Source organism: Pungitius pungitius, chromosome 19, assembly GCF_949316345.1.
Source record: "Pungitius pungitius chromosome 19, fPunPun2.1, whole genome shotgun sequence".
NCBI classification, from domain to species: Eukaryota; Metazoa; Chordata; class Actinopteri; order Perciformes; family Gasterosteidae; genus Pungitius; species Pungitius pungitius.
Window position 1 is genome coordinate 1,025,115 of NC_084918.1, and position 19,380 is coordinate 1,044,494.

The 19,380-nt window shown below is 47.7% G+C and overlaps 1 protein-coding gene across 2 annotated transcripts; it reads left to right on the forward strand.

Annotated features, from left to right (window-relative positions):
• Nucleotides 1–2,096: 2,096 nt before the first annotated feature.
• pld1b (phospholipase D1b) lies at nt 2,097–18,181 on the forward strand. 2 transcript variants are annotated; one of them, XM_037456506.2, is made up of 26 exons: nt 2,097–2,179; nt 8,128–8,298; nt 8,371–8,534; nt 9,030–9,172; nt 9,254–9,365; nt 9,448–9,513; nt 9,591–9,649; nt 9,878–9,970; nt 10,054–10,206; nt 10,631–10,780; nt 11,192–11,275; nt 11,693–11,774; nt 11,886–11,996; nt 12,286–12,468; nt 12,710–12,920; nt 13,800–13,928; nt 14,029–14,147; nt 14,360–14,473; nt 14,559–14,669; nt 14,866–14,954; nt 15,068–15,181; nt 15,328–15,377; nt 15,623–15,757; nt 15,835–15,988; nt 16,479–16,596; nt 16,692–18,181. In XM_037456506.2, exons 2-26 carry the CDS (start codon nt 8,160–8,162, stop codon nt 16,914–16,916), a joined length of 3,108 nt encoding a protein of 1,035 aa, XP_037312403.2. In that variant the 5' UTR covers nt 2,097–2,179; nt 8,128–8,159; the 3' UTR covers nt 16,917–18,181. The 2 variants fall into 2 exon arrangements, with proteins under 2 accessions (XP_037312403.2, XP_062415265.1); XM_062559281.1 differs by lacking the exon at nt 2,097–2,179 and adding an exon at nt 6,068–6,221.
• Nucleotides 18,182–19,380: the final 1,199 nt, after the last annotated feature.

Genomic DNA, 19,380 nt, shown 5'->3' on the forward strand with positions numbered 1-19,380 from the left:
ACTTTAACCGTTTTTATTTTTGTGTTTGTCTTCATTTATATGAATTTATATATTATGAATAAAGTCTGATTTACTGGTAGAGAAGTGAATCCCATCGACGAGTGAACTGCAGGAAGCAAGTAAACGGAAAGGGAAAATAAACCATGACTCATCACATTCATTTCTGTCTCTGCTTTTTTTATTTTATTTGGTTTAAACTTGATTCTTCAAGGTGTTTCTAGACGTTTAATCAATAACAAAGAATATTTAATTTGAAGTACAAACAGTTTTACAACAAATGGTTTGACACTGAAACTAAGACAATATATGTATTTAAATAACATTTATTTATAGAATCACGTTTTTACATCCAATCTAAAGATATACAACATATTTGTGAATATTGTACACGTTGAGGTTTCTCTGAAATGTTGAAGCTTCAACTTTCAAACCAACACTTTTCTGGATTTACAGCCGCACGCAGACGACAAACTACATGTTCAATAAGCTTTCATTGGGGGGCCTTTCCAGCGCCCCCTGTGGACTAAAGTGGTAGTTCTCTGAGGACCGGGTCCCTAGAAAATACCTCGTTCTACCCCAGCAGGGTCCCGCTCAGTCCTGGTCCTCCTGGCCCCCCTTCTCTCCAGACGGTCCAGCTCTACGCCCCGGGTCTCCAGAGAGGAGGGGGCCAATCTGAGACCGGTTCAAAGAGGACCAGGACTACACCGAGACCATGGTTAACAAAGAGGACCAGGACTACACAGAGACCCTGGTTGTGTCTTCTGATCCTGACGAGGCGTCGTGTGAGACAACGAGTCAATGATCTCAGAGACGTTTCACATAATAAAACGTATCTGTAATCATAAAACGGTTTGCATTATTTGTCGTGTCTCTTAATCGTTGAAAAGGCAAATGTGAAAGGACGTGAACCGCCGAGTGAGACCAGAGGGACAGGGACTGTCCTCCAGAGACTGTCTTTACGACCAATGGGGCTGATTATGTGTCTCAAATGTCTGTCTCTCCTCCCGTCGTTCCACTTGTCCTTCATTTCACTCACCCTGTCCATCTCTGTCCCCCTCTCACCCCATGTGTGTCCATTTGTCCCTGTCTCTGTACAGATGTCCACGCAGATGGACATCTGCCCCCCCCCCCATAAACACAGAGCCCCCCCACACATTCATTATGGGCTGCAGCTGGCTCGAGCTCTGCAGATGAAACGGCAACCACTGGAATCTCATCAGCCGCAGCAAGCTAGAGAAAACAAGGGGGGGTTACCGGAAGTCAGAGGACTTACCCTTCAGAATAAACAAAACAAAAATTAAATGAAAAATGTACTTTTCTTCATTTCTAATCCTTATATTTGCTCGTTTATCTTATGGTTAGCAGATATTAAAATAAACATACGCCCCTCCCCCAGGACAGCTGGACACTCAACGATTTGATTTATTCTTATATTAGTAAACACACAATGTGCGACATTATGTCAACATCGAGCAGTCCTCATCTCTCTTAATATCCTGATCAATGCAACTTTTACATTTAGCTTCTATTAAGTTCTGGTGTTTATTTTTTTGAATAAACTTTTTTATTTTATATTCTGTGTGTTATATTCAATAGTTATTTAATATATTAATTTAATATTTTTAATATTTTCGTACCTCTTGGTATAAATCATCTCTAATGACACAATGAAGTATCAGGGCCAACGCCTCATGACAATGTTTGATCATGTGGAGGCGAGAAAAAGGAGACTCAAAATCTTTGCATCCTCTTTAACCAAAATAAAGTTTAATTGTTAAAAAAATGTTTTTTTTCAAAGGCAAATCAAATGACAAATGATGATATATTAAATAAAGTTGTATTTACTTTATAGTTTAAAAAATGATTACTAAGCTTTGGTCTTAGTTTAATAAGAGTACGATAATAATGCTGAATTATTCATTATTATCATTACATTATTAGATTAATAATTCTTAGTTGAATAGAATTCATATCATTAGTATTAGTATAATCATTACTAAATTATTGTCAACATTATTATTTACTGAAATCCCAGCGTTTTACTTTGAAAGCGCCCTGACAGGAAGCGGCTCCGCTGCTGATTGTCGGGACTTGACGCACGTGGGGGACGTCCTGGCGTCCCGCAGCTCCTCCGGTCACTCAGATCAGCAGCTGCTGTCGCTTCAGTTCACGCGAGCAGGTAAGAAACAACCCGAACACGTCACGTCGCGGTCTGCCGTGCTGCGCGTGGCTGCGCGTGCGCGTGTTTCTGGGGCACTCAACCATCTGGGTGCTTGGTGAAGTTGGCTCGTGCCGTGGCTATTAGTCCGCGCGTAAAGTCCGCGCGCGTAATGAGCGCAGTGTCCGTGTCCGTGTCTCCGCGGCGGTGTCTCTGTCTCTTTTGTATTTTTTAAAGCATCCGCCGCGGCGTCGCATTCCGGCGCCGCGCGTGGTGTAGACTCGCAGATCCGGGGGGAGGCCAAACCCTGGTCTGGGGGCGGGTTCGCGGCCGCAGGACCGGAACGGGTCGTACCTGTACCTGTTTCCCCTTAAATCCTCTCGTCGATACAAAGCCCCCCCCCCATCAGACCCCCCCCCCCCCCTCCATCCTCAAATGACCCCGCGGGACCATCACGCAGTTTAAATCCTCTTCTCAGACCAACATCAGAAGTCGTGCATCATAAAACCTCCTGTTTGTGGTTGAAATGTTTCCTCCGGACACGTTGTTGAGTCCAGAGATTCTTCAGGTGCATTATGGGATGTGGACGGTTTAACCCGACCTTTCACAACTCATTTAATGTATTTGTTGGGCCTTTTCTACACTTTTATGTCACTTTCTTCTTGTAAATCACACAGCCGTCACCAGAATTTTTTTAATTCTGTAATCTATTTATTTATTTATGTAATCTATTACTAATTACTAATTCTGAGTCACTTAAGGATATAAAGTGGTGAAGGAGGTCGACGGTTTTGTGTTTATCTTGTGGGTGTTTTTTATCGTCTGAAGGATCACTTTATCACAAATATCTCGCTAATACTCACGTGAGCGTTTTCACATCCGGTTCTGTCGTTGCCATGGAGACGCTTTGCATTCGGCGGGTATTTGTGAATCTTTGGAGATGTTTGGAGATGTTGCTGCAGTGTGTCGGAGAGACTAAACTATTCTTTATGTTCGTACTCATGACCCAGCAGATGAGATTAGTCCTGACACAACGTGTCAGGTGACTTGTTTCTCTTTTTATTACATTATAAGCAGTTTGTGTGTACACAAGGAGGTTTGTTACTCTTAAACCAAGCGAGTTAAAGTTGGAGAATCCGAGCGATGACTCAGCGGATTGTGACGCTCAGGAATGGAGCTTTTCTCGTTTTCTCGCTGCGTTCCACAATTAATGACAGTCAGGAGCGTTGCAGAGTGGGAGGAGAGTTCCTCTCCCCCGCCGCGTTTTCGGGTTAAAAAATTGTGTTCATTGTAAACATTGAACCTTTATCACCTTTTCAGGTATTAAACTTGACCTCCCCATCCAGTAGTGACATGACGATCCTTTGGACGTCTCTTTTAGCTCCGCCTTTGGTCTCCTCCGCCCCCCGAAGGCTCTCTGAGCGAGCCGCTCTGCTTCTGAGCCGGAACCTCGCTTTGAAGGAGCAGAAAGTAACGCTCACTGTGTAAAAACCCTTGTGACCGATCTGATGCGTACGTAACCGTGACGTCTGCCAGGGATGACCTTCGCCCCGGGAGGCCGCTGTCCAGGTCATTGCTGCCCAATCGTCAAAGTTGACGTGAATGAAGTTACTAAATGTTTTAAGCAGGTTTCACCCCCCCCCAAAGTGTCATCTATAACAGCTGCAAGCAGTGTGGATGGATTTCTGACCGGTCCTACAGGGGTCAGGGGTCAGGGGATGACGCGATGCAAACAAAAGACCCGCTAGACGTGTTTGCTGCAGAGCGATCAGACACACAAACTTCTCTCAACATGCCTAAACGACCACAAACCACAGCGCTTTTAATCCTTCCTGCATTGCACCATGGGAGTCGTAGTTTGGTTCGTCCTCTCGCAGGAAGCCGCTTTCTCTTGTGTCGTCTTTTATTTTGTACAGTTGCTGTGTGGAAACGATGTGGAGCAACAAGCTGCACGTCTGAAGAAAGACAGGATCTGCTTTCTTCTTTACCTCTGTTTATCCAAGGTGTGTGTGTCCGTGTGTGTGTTCGTTTTTGGAAGAACCTGCTCTTCTAGACTCCAGTGTGAGTCATTTAGCTCTGTGTGTGTGTGTGTGTGTGTGTGTGTGTGTGTGTGTGTGTGTGTGTGTGTGTGATCATATACTCAGATAATGGCTCCTCCAGCAAACACAGTGCACGGGCAGGGAGTGCTTAATTGACTTTGTAGGCGCGTGTGTAGAGAAAGGCAGCTCGAGGGGGGGCTGCGCGTGTGCATGTGTGCATGCGTGTGTGTGTGCATGTGTGCATGCGTGTGTGTGTGCATGTGTGCATGCATGCGTGTGTGTGTGTGCGCATGCAGCTTCTAACCTGCTGTGACATGTTACCAACAAGAGTCGACACGAGAGGCGAGACGATACAAAGTGACTTAAACAGATTATCAGATTATCAGGTTTTAGAGAATCTCCTCGTCGTATTTCATCCTGTCGTCTGATATCCTACAAAGTTAAAAGTTAAACTTAAAGAAGTCCAGCAGCTTCAGACCTTTCAAAACAAATCTCCTTCACAGGAGACTCATTGAATGGATTAACGTTGAGTTAAAGGTGGTGAGACCTTTGTCTTGCGTTGTGGTATTTCAGCTTCCTCCTTCTGGTGACTGGGGGGGGGGGGGGGGGGGGGGCTTGTTCGACTGGTGGAAGCAGCAGATCTCGCTCATCTGACAACTGACTCTCACCTCGGTGAAAGGGCCACGTGGAGCGAAGGCTTCTGGGTAACCTGACCGCCTCTGATTTCCTTTTGTGTCTCTTTTTTTTTGGGGTCATGTTTTAGTCCCTTGGTTGTTTGTCCCATTTTCACAGTCCTCACTTTTCTGGGATCGATGCCCACTTTCCAAGTACCAGTAAAGGAGTATTTCTTGTTTTCTATTATTTGTATATAAAACAGATCTGTATACATCAAGATGTCCCAGCAGTGTTGTTCCACAGTGCAGGGAGAGAAATGACCTCCAGGTGGCGCTGGTTATCATGGATCAATAGAGTCTGATCACTCACCTGAGGTCCTGGAATGTTTACGTCTCACCTCGTGATCGTGAATCATTTCCCTCCCGCGTGGATGTTTCAAACATGAAGCTTTTTAAAGAGGGTCGAGAGGAACATTTCTGTGCAGATTTGAATGTGTTCTGATCCCTCTGCTTGATAAAGCCCCCCCCCCTCCCCACACACACCCCCCCCCCCCCCCCCCATCATGCAAAAGAGCTCAAAGGAAACCAGTGGCAGAAACCAGGGACAAAGTGTCTGAACATGCCAGCGTGCTAACGTGCTAAGCTAAGATGCAGGAGCTTTCTGTGTCTTCAGGAGCATCAATTATTCACTTTAGAGGCTGAAGAGGAAGCGGCTTTAGTGGAGTGAGTCATTTCAGGAGATGATTTGTAGTCTGGAGGCCTTCATGGAGAAAAGGGGCCGTTTAACATAATCACACCTTCCCTTGAGGTTGTGTGTGTGTGTCTGTCCTCCTCTGGAATGTCAACAATGAGTCTGCTTAACTCACCGAGGGGGGGGGGGGGGACCAGCTGATCCCCTTAAACACTGAATCAATCCTCAGCACATTTCCTGCCAATCCAATCCCCAAATGAAGAATTGGTCTTTCGTAAAGTTTGACAGTTTGACAGATACCTTAAACAGGAAGTCCCGCCCCTACCTCTTTCTTTACTCTGAATGGCTGTCTCCCCCCCCCCCCCCCCCCCCCCCCCCCCTCCTCCCACCGTGTCCCGTCCAGCTGGATCCTCCGGACCTCTCGGCATGCGTCTGCATTCTGCTCTCAGTCTCCCAGCCTGTGAGCATGTGTGTGTGTCTCTACATGTGTGTGTGTCTCTACATGTGTGTGTAACTCTGTGCGTGTGTGTGTGTGTGTGTGCGTGCGTGTGTGTGTGTGTGTGTGGAGATTCACTGACGAGAGAAAGAGGAAGAAAGAGGAGGAAGAACGGCGGCTTCTGGCGCTGTTTTTGAGTCAGTTTGATGGACACATGAGGGAAGTGGAGGTGATGATGATGATGATGATGATGATGTGCTTCCCCCCCCCTCCGTCGGCTCAGGTCAGTGGAAGCATAGAGCTGCTGTGTGTGTGTGTGTGTGTTTGTGTTTCCCGTCTAGTCTTATTTAAATTATTATTTCATTAGTTTTTAAATGTCAAATGTGCATCGGCTACATTTTCTTTGAACATGATATAGAAAACGGGCAAAAAAAACCTACAGCAATATATAAGTTTCAAAATAAAAGCCTAAAGGAGTCCTCAGTGAACCTGTCTGAGAGCCTTTGTGACTCTTGTTTTCATTTGCGTGATCAAACTCGTTCTCTGAAGTATTCGTACTGTGAATGAATCCACCTCCCGACACAATAGAGTGTGTGTGTGTGTGTGTGTGTGTGTGTGTGTGTGTGTGTGTGTATGCGCCACCTGGCTGGCGAGTGATGCTCTTTCGGGGGGGGGGGATGCTCCAAACTGTACCCAATTATTGTAAGTGCCCACTGGGCCATTGTACCGCAGACGCAATTAATCATCATAAAATACTTGCTTGTGATTTGTTATTTTTATTTTATTTGTTAAGGTCCACAGTGACCCGCTCAATTCCCCCCCCCCCCCCCCCCCCATTGAGTCCCATTCATCCATTCATCTATTCAGTCCTCGCAAAATGTCCTTAAGGAGAGGTTTAGGTGGTTGGGGCTAGGAAACCAGGCTAAAATGTTGAATATATTGTGGTTTTGGTCAGAATGAGTGTGGTTCAGTTCTCCTGGGTGAAAGAGGCGGTTTGTTACCAGGGAAACCACCTCACTATTCCATTAATAAGTATGCCATTAATAAGAATGGCACTAATAACCATGTGGCTCTGCACACACGGGTTCATGCAGTCACCCTAACGTTTGATCTCCAGGTTTAACGTGCAGACGGGTGTGAGAGCAGCTTCCTGCACAGAACCAAAGGCCCGACGTGGACCCGCTGTGCTCCGCTCTCTGGTTCTGTTTCTCTGTGACGCTGCCGCCTCTCGGCTGATTTCATCAGGTTCCATCAGGAAGTCTTTGTTCCACCTGTGCAGACGCACCTCGCTCTCACACCCGTTTCCACAGTGACTTCTTCTTAGGTTTGCATACTGTGTACCGTACCCTGTGTACCGGACCCGGTGTGTGTGTGTGTGTGTGTGTGTTTGTGCATGTAAGCAAATGGCTTTGCAGTGTCATGTCAGTACAGTAACGGTGGCTGCGTTTGCATCTAGTTTGTTTGCAGAGAGGAACACTACGGTGTTTCATAGGGATGTTGTTGTGGCTCCATGTCACAAATCACCGTTTTAATGACAAAACACTCCGGACCTGATCATTTGGAAATATTCCTCCAACTAAAGTCACAGGCTCCGCTTACGTTAAGCCCTCATTTAAGGTTTAAAGGTGGAGGGCAAACTTCTAAATTACAGCTGAAAGTTCCCTTTAAACTTTAAACTTGTCAATTGTAAACACAAATGTTATATTATACAGAAGTGAGCAGCCTTTAAACCACAATATTAACTGTACTTTGGCCTGAGGTCGTCTGGAGGAGGAAGTGAAAGCAGGCGTCCTCAGAGGAACCACAGCTCAGCTCGGACTCCCAGAGGAACCAACTTCCTTCATTGTGTAACACGATAAACCAGAATAAAGGACGGGTTCTCGGCAGAGGCTTCGTGACCTCGTGTGAGAGACTTGTCGTCTCGGCTGCTCTCGATTACAGATGTTTAATGTGATCTTCACTTATTGTGACTTCATAGAGCAGCTTCCAGAAGGTGTGGATTTTTTTTTTTCGTTTATCCGGATGATTCCCTGAATTCTCTGCGAAGTCTTTGATCTTCTGCGCATTGGTTGTCAGAACCGGGTTTGAGGTCCCGGCGCGGGTCGGGTGTCTCCTCCCGGGTCGGGGGAAGCCGCGGGGATCCTCGGCGGGGGTTTGCATTATTCACGCCGTCTCACCCGTGCCTCCAGGTGAGCCCCGGGCTCCGGACGCAGTGCTAGCCATGCAGCGGCAGCCCGAGCCCACCTCCAGCACGCTGCAGCTGGTCGCCAACGACCTGACCGGCATCATGGAGACGCTGGACAGCCGCGAGCTGGACCTCGGGGACGGGGAGTACGACACGACCGACGCGCACGGCTCAGGTGAGCGAGTACACGCCCCCCCTCACCCCTCCCCCCTCCGTTCCCCACCTGACACCTGTCTGCGTCCCGCAGCCGAGCGCCTGCCCTTCGCGGCCGTCTACCACACGGTGGCCTTCAAGGACCCCGAGGCCCACGTCTTCCTGTCCTCGCCGGTCACGGCCAAGATCCTGGAGGTGGAGCGGTTCACCAAGAACCAGGACCGCTTCAACGTGACGGCGCAGAGGAGCGTCAACAAGGTGCCGCGTCGGTTCTGGGTTTTGATGTGGAGCTCCTTGGGGGGGGGGGGGGTCAAAGGTCAAGTCAGGCTGCAGTCCTCAATTTAGTCATTAGTTTTATTCTTTGTTGTATTGATTTTTTTATCTGCTTAGAGCAACATTTGGGAAATGGAATATAGCAATAAATATTTAATATCTATTTTATGATGAAGTGAAACCCATTAGATTAATTCAAGTTCATCAGCAAAACCTTAAATTTCACGTTTTCCCAATACTCATTTTTACAGAAGAAACCTGAAGGCATCACCATGTGACTCAATGGAAGCTCGGTTAGCGTTAGCTGTTAGCTCAGGGGTTTTAACGAGGTTTATGTTAAAGGGACAGAAACAAATGCATGAAATAATTCACTATTCCTTCCAGATGCAGCAGTGACGTTTTGCATTTAAAATCCTATTGTGTATATTATAATATATTTTAACGTAACACGTCTCCATCGACCTGTGGCTCTCTGCTCAGTCACTACCGGCGGTGTTTAAGATCGAGATGAAACACGGCGAGTTCACCTGGCTGGTGAAGAGGAAGGAGAAGCACTTCATGGAGCTCCACAGGGAGCTGAGGACCTACAAGACCTTCATGAAGCTGCCGCTGCCCACGCGGAGGTGACCCGGCTCGTTCTCCTTAGGTCGGAGGTCATGCGAACCCTCGGCTTCATCCTCTCTCTCTCTCTCCCCCCCCTGCAGCCACACGGTCAGGAGGCTGTCGGCGGCGAGGTGCGAGGTGAAGCCCATCCCCAACCTGCCCAGAGGAGGAGGAGACGAGCTGGAGAGAGACGGCCAGGTCTCCAGCCGACGGGTGAGGACCTCCTCCACCCGCCCGGCCTCCATCGCCTCCTCCCTTTGTTTTCCCCGGGTTGATGTTTGTCTCGCGTTTGCAGAAACAACTGGAGGATTACCTGAACAACCTGCTGAAGATGCCGATGTACAGGAACTACCACGCCACGGTCCGGTGATGCTCACGTCGCGGCGCTCCATCGAGAAGGATGATTCGTGTGCAGCAACCTTTGTTTCTGCCTTTCAGATGGAGTTCATCGATATCAGCCAGCTGTCCTTCATCCACGACCTGGGACCGAAAGGCCTGTAAGAACATCTCAGTCACCTTTTGTGCACCACGTTTATAAATGATATCATTAAAGGAGGAAACAATTCCAATCAATAGAAAAAATGTATATGAAGGAAGTTTCTTTCAACCCCTTGATGAACACAAATGAATTTCTACCTAAACTATCGCCCTTTATTCTGTCATGTAAAATAATATGAACCTCCCTGTGAAGCTTCTGTGGGGTTCATGAGAGCTTTGTCTTCCAGGGAAGGAATGGTTCTGAAGAGATCCGGAGGCCATCGGGTCCCCGGATTGAACTGCTGTGGTCGGAGCAGAGTGTGCTACCGCTGGTCCAAACGGTGACAAGCTCTATAGGATCTCTGGATCTCCGCTTTAGACCACAAGATCTATGGCTACGTGTGTGTAACTTGTATTTAAATAGGTGGCTGGTGGTGAAGGACTCGTTCCTGCTCTACATGAAGCCCGACTCGGGCGCCGTCTCCTTCGTGATGCTCTTCGACAAAGAGTTCAGCATCAAGATGGACTCCAGAGACACGGAGACCAAACACGGAATCCGCATCGACAGCTTGTCCAGGTGTGTGAGACGTACCTGTGTGACTACAGGAGCCCATTTGAGCGGCTTTAATAACAGATAAAAGATTATGTTTATGACCTTTATGATGCAACTTGACGAGTATTGTTTTGTCTTTTTATCTGCTCCAGATTTTGTTGTTTGATGGATATTACTGTTTTTTTTTAATGATGTATATTTTTGAACGTGTTCTTATTAATTTCCAAAAATAATTGAAAGAATATTTTAATGGCATGAGAGTCTCCAATTTCCAACAGTCCCTGAATGCCTCAGACAGGACAAATGGGGGGAAAAATCTGTCAATTTATTGTACATGTGTCCAAAAACCGCCCAAAGTAAACCCGTGTGTGTGTGTGGTTGTGTGTCTGTGTGTGTGTGTGTGTGTGTGTGTGTGTGTGTGTGTGTGTGTGTGTGTGTGTGTCTCCAGGTCGCTGGTGCTGAAGTGCAGCAGCTACAGACACGCCCGCTGGTGGGGTCAGGCCATCGAGGGCTTCGTCCAGAAACACGGCGCCGCCTTTCTCAAGGACCACCGCTTCGGCTCCTTCGCCAGGGAGGAAGTCAACATCCCCTCCAAATGGTAACCGCGGCAACCAGCTGGAACCCCCCCCTTCGGTCTGAGCGGACTCTTATCTGCATACCTCAGGGCCAGATGTTGATGACATCTAGACGAGTCTAGACGAGTTGGAAGAGTGTGTGTGTGTGTGTGTGTGTGTGTGCGCGTGTGTGTTTGTGTGTCTGTGTCTGTGTGTCTCGCTGGAGTAACCCGACACAAAGCGAGGGAAAGTGAGCCTCACCTGCTCATCACCTGTCTCCCTGATGGGGAAACACTATACTGCCTGTGAGACGCACACACTGTGTGTGTGTGTGTGTTAAATGCATAATGATGGAAGTGTTTGTTTGGCTTGTTCTTGCTGTCTAATGGTGTGTGTGTGTGTGTGTGTGTGTGTGTGTGTGTGTGTGTGTGTGTGTGTGTGTGTGTCCTCTACAGGTATGTTAATGGAAAAACATACATGGAGGACGTGGCTGATGCTCTTGAAGAAGCCACAGAAGAAATCTTCATCACAGACTGGTGGTACGTGTGTGTGTGTGTGTGTGTGTGTGTCTGTGTGTGTGTGTGTGTGTGTGTGTGTGTGTGTGTGTGGTTTGAAGGAGGGGGTATATTTGTGTGTTTGTGCAGTGAAAACCTCCCCAAGAGGTGACCGCCAAGTGCAAACAGATCTGTTACAGTCTGAGTCTCTGACTACTGTTACACACACACACACACACACACACACACACACAGCATGTAGGCTTGAAATGTGTGTGTCTGTAAGTGGTTCACAGTATCTAAAGTATTCTAAGAAGTACTCCTGAGTAAATGGTAGTAGTGCAAATACACATTCTGTATATTCCTTAATGTACTGTAGTACTACTACTGGTGGAAAGTACTGCTATTGAACTGTCCTCAAGTGTCCAACAATATAAATGTGACCTCAGTGTCGCTCCACAGGTTGAGTCCGGAGATCTTCCTGAAGAGGCCGGTTGTCGAGGGCAACCGCTGGCGCCTGGACTTCATCCTGAACCGCAAAGCGGTGATAATAAACAAATAAACAAATGACTCCACAAAGAAATGACGCTGCTCATTTTCATATTATTCTTAAACGTATGAAATAATGAACGTGTGTCTGTCGTGGTTTCCATAGCAACAAGGCGTGCGGATCTTCGTGATGCTGTACAAGGAGGTGGAGTTGGCGTTGGGCATCAACTCTGAGTACAGCAAGAGGACGCTGCTGACCCTTCACCCCAACATCAAGGCCAGTCCATGTTTCCTGTTGGAACTCATTGCTTTTATCTCAGTGTATTATTTTTAGGGGATATTTTTGGATGTATTTTAGTAACCTAAACCGTACATAATCTATTCTGTTTCTATGTGTGTTGTTCATTTTTGTATTAAACTTTCATCCCGACATTACTTTTTTAATTATAATAAATGATTCATTAAATCAATAAATGAATTCTTTGGGCCTCCAGTGGCCATTTGAGGAACTGCAGTTTCCTGTCTTGAGTTCCTGCATTTATTCTTTCTCCTCACTCCCTCCAAAGGTGATGCGTCACCCCGACCACGTCTCCTCCGTCGTCTACCTGTGGGCGCACCACGAGAAGATCATCGTCGTCGACCAATCCGTGGCCTTCGTGGGCGGGATCGACCTGGCGTACGGTCGCTGGGACGACCGGGAGCACCGGCTGACGGACGTGGGGAGCGTTACCCTCTCCAACCTGGAGCAGGTCTCACATCCCCTTCCTCCACTTTTAATCATTCAAAATAAAACATCTCTAACTTCACATTTAGAGGTTTGTTTCTCCTTCGATTTATTCTTTAATGTCTGGCAGCAGAAGAAAACAATGAATAATACAAAGGGAATAAAAGGAAGTGAAGTATTTTTAAAAGAACAGTACGTTTTAGAGAAATAAGACCCGGCAGCCCTCATTTGTTTCAGTGCTTTTAATTGATTGAAGTTATTCTCAGGGTGAAGGCGGCTCCTCCGGAGCGGCTAACAGCGCCGCCGCCGTCGCCCAGGGCAACGGGAGAGGCCTCTTCACGGTGACGGACTCGCTGGACCAGCCGAGGCTGAAGGGTCAGGGGAGGACGAGGAGGAGCCGGTTCAGCATCAGGAGACACCTGCAGAAACACGGACTCGCCCACGCCGACAGCGACAGCAAGTTGGAGGAGGCCGAGAGTGAGTGTGTCCTCTGGTCCACGTGTTTACGCCTGTTGGTTGGTGGTAGACACCAGAATCAGAGCACTAGAGGTGAAATGATTCTAAATATAGCTTAGACTGGTAACCTGTCCCTTAATGTTTGTGGAGTTTCAGGCTTTAGTTTTTTAAAGCTGTAGTTTCAGGCTGTAGTTTTTAAGGCTGTGGTTTCAAGCTGTAGTTTTTTTTAAGGCTGTGGTTTAAGGCTGTAGTTTTTTAAAAGCTGTAGTTTCCGGCTGTAGTTTTTAAGGCTATAGTTTTTAAGGCTGTCATTTCAGGCTGTAGTTTTTAAGGCTGTCGTTTCAGGCTGTAGTTTTTTAAAAAGCTGTAGTTTCAGGCTGTAGTTTTTTCAAGGCTGTGGTTTCAGGCTGTAGTTTTTTTAAAGCTGTAGTTTCTGGCTGTAGTTTTTAAGGCTGTGGTTTCAGGCTGTAGCTTTTTTAAGGCTGTGGTTTCAGGCTGTAGTTTTTTAAAGGCTGTGGTTTCAGGCTGTAGTTTTTAAGGCTGTGGTTTCAGGCTGTAGTTTTTTTAAAGGCTTTGGTTTCAGGCTGTAGTTTTTTTTAAGGCTGTGGTTTCAGGCTGTAGTTTTTTTAAAAGCTGTAGTTTCAGGCTGTAGTTTTTTCAAGGCTGTGGTTTCAGGCTGTAGTTTTTTTTAAGCTGTAGTTTCTGGCTGTAGTTTTTAAGGCTGTGGTTTCAGGCTGTAGTTTTTTTAAAGGCTGTGGTTTCAGGCTGTAGTTTTTTTAAAGGCTGTGGTTTCAGGCTGTAGTTTTTTTAAAGGCTGTGGTTTCAGGCTGTAGTTTTTTTAAAGGCTGTGGTTTCAGGCTGTAGTTTTTAAGGCTGTGGTTTCATCACATCTGCGTTCAGGAAGCTGCTCGACGCACAGCCTGCCCACCGACGTCGGGGCGCTGCTGGGAAACACGCGCTTCTGGCACGGGAAGGACTACTGCAACTTCGTGTACAAGGACTGGATCCAGCTGGAAAAACCCTTCGCCGGTGAGGACGCCGGCGCCCGGTGGCGGCTCCTTCCAAGTGGCGGGCGAGTGGTTCATTTTGTGATTTCCCCCCCCCCCCTCTGGCGTCTCCCCCGCTGTAGATTTCATCGACAGACACACGACCCCCAGGATGCCGTGGCACGACATCTCCTCGGTGGTCCACGGGAAAGCTGCTCGGGACGTGGCCCGACACTTCATCCAGAGGTGGAACTTCACCAAGGTCAGAGGTCGCCCCCCCCCCCCCCCCCCATCCTGAGCTCAACGAGGATGACCTGGGTTTAGATGGGAGGAGTCAGGCTTGAATCTAGAAGCAGACTCCATTGAATCTATTTCCCTGAAACAATCCCCTTCAAGGACTGAAGTGGTGAAGTTAGACCTGTGGAAGAAGCAGAGCACGACTGGAATCTGTTGTTTTTGTATCTTCTCCCCCAGCTGGTGAAGCCGAAGTACCGCTCTCTGTCGTACCCGTACCTGCTGCCCAAGTCCCACACCACGGCCGCAGAGCAGCGCTACCAGGTCCCCGGCTGCACGCCGGCCCGAGTGCAGGTCGGTGCATCGCGGGAGAGGTGTTTGGGTGGTGTCCCACAATGCAATGCAACGAGGGAAACATTGTGGCCTCTGTCTCCTTCAGATCCTCCGCTCGGCCTCCGATTGGTCGGCTGGCATCAAGTACCACGAGGAGTCGATCCACAACGCCTACGTGCACGTCATCCAGAGCAGCCGCCACTTTGTCTACATCGAGGTCGGCTTCTCGTTATGCATCGTATGATAAATCGTCTGTGGAGGTTCACCTGTAACATGTTTTACTGTTATTTACATCATTTATATTATTAATAACTTTCCTTTTGAGTGCTGGATGAAACAATCTGCTTCATTTTCTTTCTTTTAAATCGGTGAAACTTACATTGTGATTAAAGTTGTGTTTTTGCGTTTCTCAGAATCAGTTCTTCATCAGCTGTGCAGACAACAAACACGTCTTCAACAAGATCGGAGACGCCATAGCCGAGCGCATCATCAGAGCACACAAGTGAGCGCGCACGCACACATTCTCAGTCATTCTCCCTCGCAATAAAAGAAATGCAATAAAAAAAATCCCGAAAATAGCTTTAGTTCATTGAGCTCACCTTCTCTCGCCTTCAGTGAGGGGAAGAAGTTCCGCGTGTACGTGGTGACGCCGCTGCTGCCGGGCTTCGAAGGAGACATCAACACCGGGGGGGGCAGCGCCATCCAGGCCGTCATGCACTTCAACTACAGGTGTGTGTATGTGTGCGTGTGTGTGTGTGTGCCATTCCTTTTGAGGCTGACATTTGTTGTATAGTCTCTATTGCTCCTATCTATCACACACACACACACACACACACACACAGAGGCTTTAGGAATGTCTTCTGCTGCCCCTGCAGGACCATGAACCGAGGAGAACACTCCATCATCTCCCAGCTGCAGAGAGCGAGTAAGTCTGATTCGGTTCTCGACTCTTTTATTTTGACATTTTATTTTCAACTCTTCTGTTTCCTGGGTAACGAGTTTCAGAGTAAAGCGCTTGAATTTGACCCTCAAAGGAATTGTGAGTGTTGGATCTGGCGCCATCCAGTGTGAGGTCGCAGATACGACCTGCAGAAACGGGTTTTGGCCCTGAATGATGTTTATTAGAGGATTAATTTGTGCGATTATTGTGTGAATGTGTGTGTTTTGCAGTAGGCGACACGTGGATGAACTACATCTCCATCGCCGGCCTGCGGACCCACGCCGAGCTGGAGGGGAAGCTGGTCACCGAGCTCATCTACGTGCACAGCAAAATGCTCATCGCCGACGACAACACCGTCATCATCGGTACCTTCCTCTCCCTTCGGGTGACAGCGGCGCCCCCTGCTGGCCGACTCACCTGTCTCCCTCTCCGGATTCTGCAGGGTCGGCCAACATCAACGACAGGAGCATGCTGGGAAAGAGGGACAGCGAGGTGGCGGTGATCGTGGAGGACTCGGAGACGGTTACCGGGGTGATGGACGGGCAGGAGTACCAGGCTGGAAAATACGCCCTGCAGCTGCGCCTCGAGTGCTTCAGGTTGGGAAACACACTTCATTTATTACTTTTGTGCGTTTTCCTCTTCCGGTTGAGTTGTGCATCTTTTACTCACTTTGTTTCTTTAGGTAATTTTGTGTCTGTTTTTGTTTTGTGGATTTGCGTCTCTTTGCGGCCCTTTTTGTGAGTATTTGTTGACTTTTTGCGTCTATTTTCACTTTGTGGCAAATGTGTGTCTGTTTTGGTCATTTTGTGTGTTTTTGTAGTAATTCTGTCTCAATTATCTGTCATTTCCCGTCTTTTGGGTCGGTTTCAGGTGGGGGGGGGGTGTGACACTGTGTAATCAATCAGCAATAGAAACTACTGATCTGATGAAGAGACTTTCAGTGCTGCTTCCATTTCCTCATCACCAAAGCTTCTCGTTGGCAAACATCTCAGCGACTTCCTGCAGCGACTCGAGTTCCTCTTTCTGCCTCAGTCAGCGTTTCCTCACCCCCCCTCTCTCCCCCCCCCCCCTCTCTCTCTCTCGCAGGATGATTTTGGGTGCCAACACGGACGTGTCCATCGACGTGTCGGATCCCGTCAGCGACCATTTCTACAAGGAGATCTGGATGTCGACCTGCGCTCGAAACGCCGCCATCTACCAGAAGGTGCGTCCGGCTCGGACGGGTTCGTTTGGACATCTGGACCCGTTTGTGAACCCTGCTTCTCTCGTTTCATTCTCTTCTCCTCTTTCTTCCTCCAGGTCTTCAGAAGTCTTCCGTCCAGCGACGTCCGCAGCATCGTGGATCTGGAGGGCTACCTCGCCGAGCCGGGCCTGGACAAGGACGACCCGGACCGGGCTCGCGAGGAGCTGCAGAGGGTCCGCGGCTTCCTGGTCCAGTTCCCGCTGCAGTTCCTGTGCGAGCAGAACCTGCTGCCCCCCATCGGCTCCAAGGAGGCCATGGTGCCCATGGAGGTCTGGACCTGAGGCCTCGGGACCGACTGGTGCCGTTTTGGAGGTCTCAGTGGCTCAAAACAACCTTCTGAAACACTGCGTCAGTGCTCTTTAGTTACATCAGACACATCTGCACTGCAAAATATACTAAACTACTTCTTTGTGCACGAAAAGTCTCAAAACCTCCTCATCGATCCCCTCGGTTGTGATGTCACTTCCTCGTGGAAGGTCACATGATCAAACCGATGGAACGTTGCTCTGAAGGGACGCTTTGTGAGATGTGTTGCCATCTAGGGGCGGGTTCGCAGATTGCAACATGTTATACATAATTACGCCTCCAAATTGATAATAAAATAAATGTACATGTTCAACTCGCCTCCTGGAGGACAGGCCTTTAGCTGCAGAAGGACCTCCAGAATGGCGTCGGTTGTGGTTGAGGACAGGAGCCGTGCACAGGCGCGTGCACGTGAGCCAGGTCACAACGTACACGCGTGTCGCTGGGACAACGCGGAGGACACGCGCGTCCTGACGGACGGACGGACGGCGGGGGGGGGGGGCAAAGTGAAGGAAGGAGGGGACCTTAGTGAGGACGTCTCCGGACGTCTCTGAAGCTTAATATTTATGTCAAACAGGAAATCACAAAAAGTGCCAAAGTGGCAACGAGATGCTTCTGCGTTCAGGCGTCACATGACTTTCCTACTTTGGGGAAATCTTTTTTTCATTTCTGAATAAACATCGAGTATTTGTTTGTGGAGTATATTGGGGCCTTGGGGACTAAATTCTTGTTGTGAGTGTTACATGCAAAATAATCAGCGACCCGAGTGAAGCGCCGCCGTCCTCCTTTAGTTCTTCTGTTGGATTCCTCTCAGGTTCGTGCGGGATGACTTTGTTCCGATGTCGTTAACATCAGCGTTCAGAAGAAGGAAAGCTCCTTCAGCGCCTTTTGGTTCTGCCAAAGGAACACGTGATGGAAGCTTTAAGATGTTTATCGGTTTAAATACAAAGTCCGATAACCAGAGTTATTTGGGTGAAAGTTGGCTTTCTTCTTCGTTGGTGTGTGAGCGATCTGCACGTGCGCTTCTATGGACTCTACCTCCCCGCGTTTCTACCTGCGGCTCCTGTGCGTCTCTTCGGGCTCCTGAAACCTGACGCCTGAGGCCGCAGCTTCAGAAACGCGACTTTAAATCACTGTGTCTCTTTCTAAATGCAGCATTTGCACAGTGCGTTGTTTTCTCCGGTGATCCGCACGCCGTTTGTGTCTCTTTGTGATGTGGACGGAATAAACAAAGTGATGATGAGTCGTTGGTCCTCTCGTGGTGTGACGTTCATGCTGATGACACATGGTGTGTGATGTCACTGATGGAATACAAACCACGGCTGTTTCTAAATAAACGTCTTTGACTTCTCCTTAGTGGCGGGATGAGAGAAACTAAAGCTCTAATGAATTGATTTATATACTTTTAGGATTTGTTCAGAAAGTTCCTAAAATAATTCCTCCTTGCAATGACTTTTTTTTTAAGGTCTGGTGGAGAATATTCATTAGTGTCAATCAGAAATGTAATAAAACATTCATTTTTCTCCTGAATATTATTGTGAGGCAGCAGCTTCAGACACGACGGGACCTTAATATTGCAGAAGATAAGTCACATGATTAATTCCCTCTATGAAACCCATTTCATCCCTCTGATCTTCATCCACATCGTGCCTCCTCTTCCTGAATATTCATCATATCACTCTTTTATTCATCATGTTCGCTCCCCGCGTCGCCTCCGGGTGGCGCCACGCTTCCGTTTGTCCCGGTTCGTCCCGGTTGGTCCCGGTTGGTCGGATCATTAATAAGGTTCCGGGATACGGAGGTGACGTCTTCTCTCCGAGGAGCAGCACATTAATGACGTCACATCTCACAGCGTCCCTTTGAGACGATGTTCATTATTTTTAAATGTTATTGTTTACAGTTTACAGATGTTTTTTTTAAATACATGTTTAATATGTTTTTATATCAGTGGCTACACGATCCTAAATATATCATTTAGTGCAATGCGTCTTTAACAAATGCTGTCACTCTTTGATTTTTTGGGCAAATGAGTAACTCAAAAAATCCAGGTGCACCGAGTCTGTATGAATAAATATTTAGGGCTGCGATTGACGATTATTGTTATTGTTGATTATTTGATTGATTAGTCACTTGATCTAAGTGTCAAAAAATAAGTGTAAAATGTCTAATAAGGCGTCTTGTTTTGAGATCAACTCAAATACAGGAAAAATCCATTGTATTGTAGTTGTATTGTCTCCCAGTTGATCATTATTGATCTGAACATCAAAGCTGGCTTTAATATTTGTTGTTTGGTGAAACATGGACACAATGACGTCAGAGTCGAATCGAAGCTTCACTGAACTTTGTGTGAGGAAAACCTGCTTCAGGATGACATCACCGGTTCAGGTGGGTCCTGACCTGACACACACACACACACACACACACACACACACACACACACAC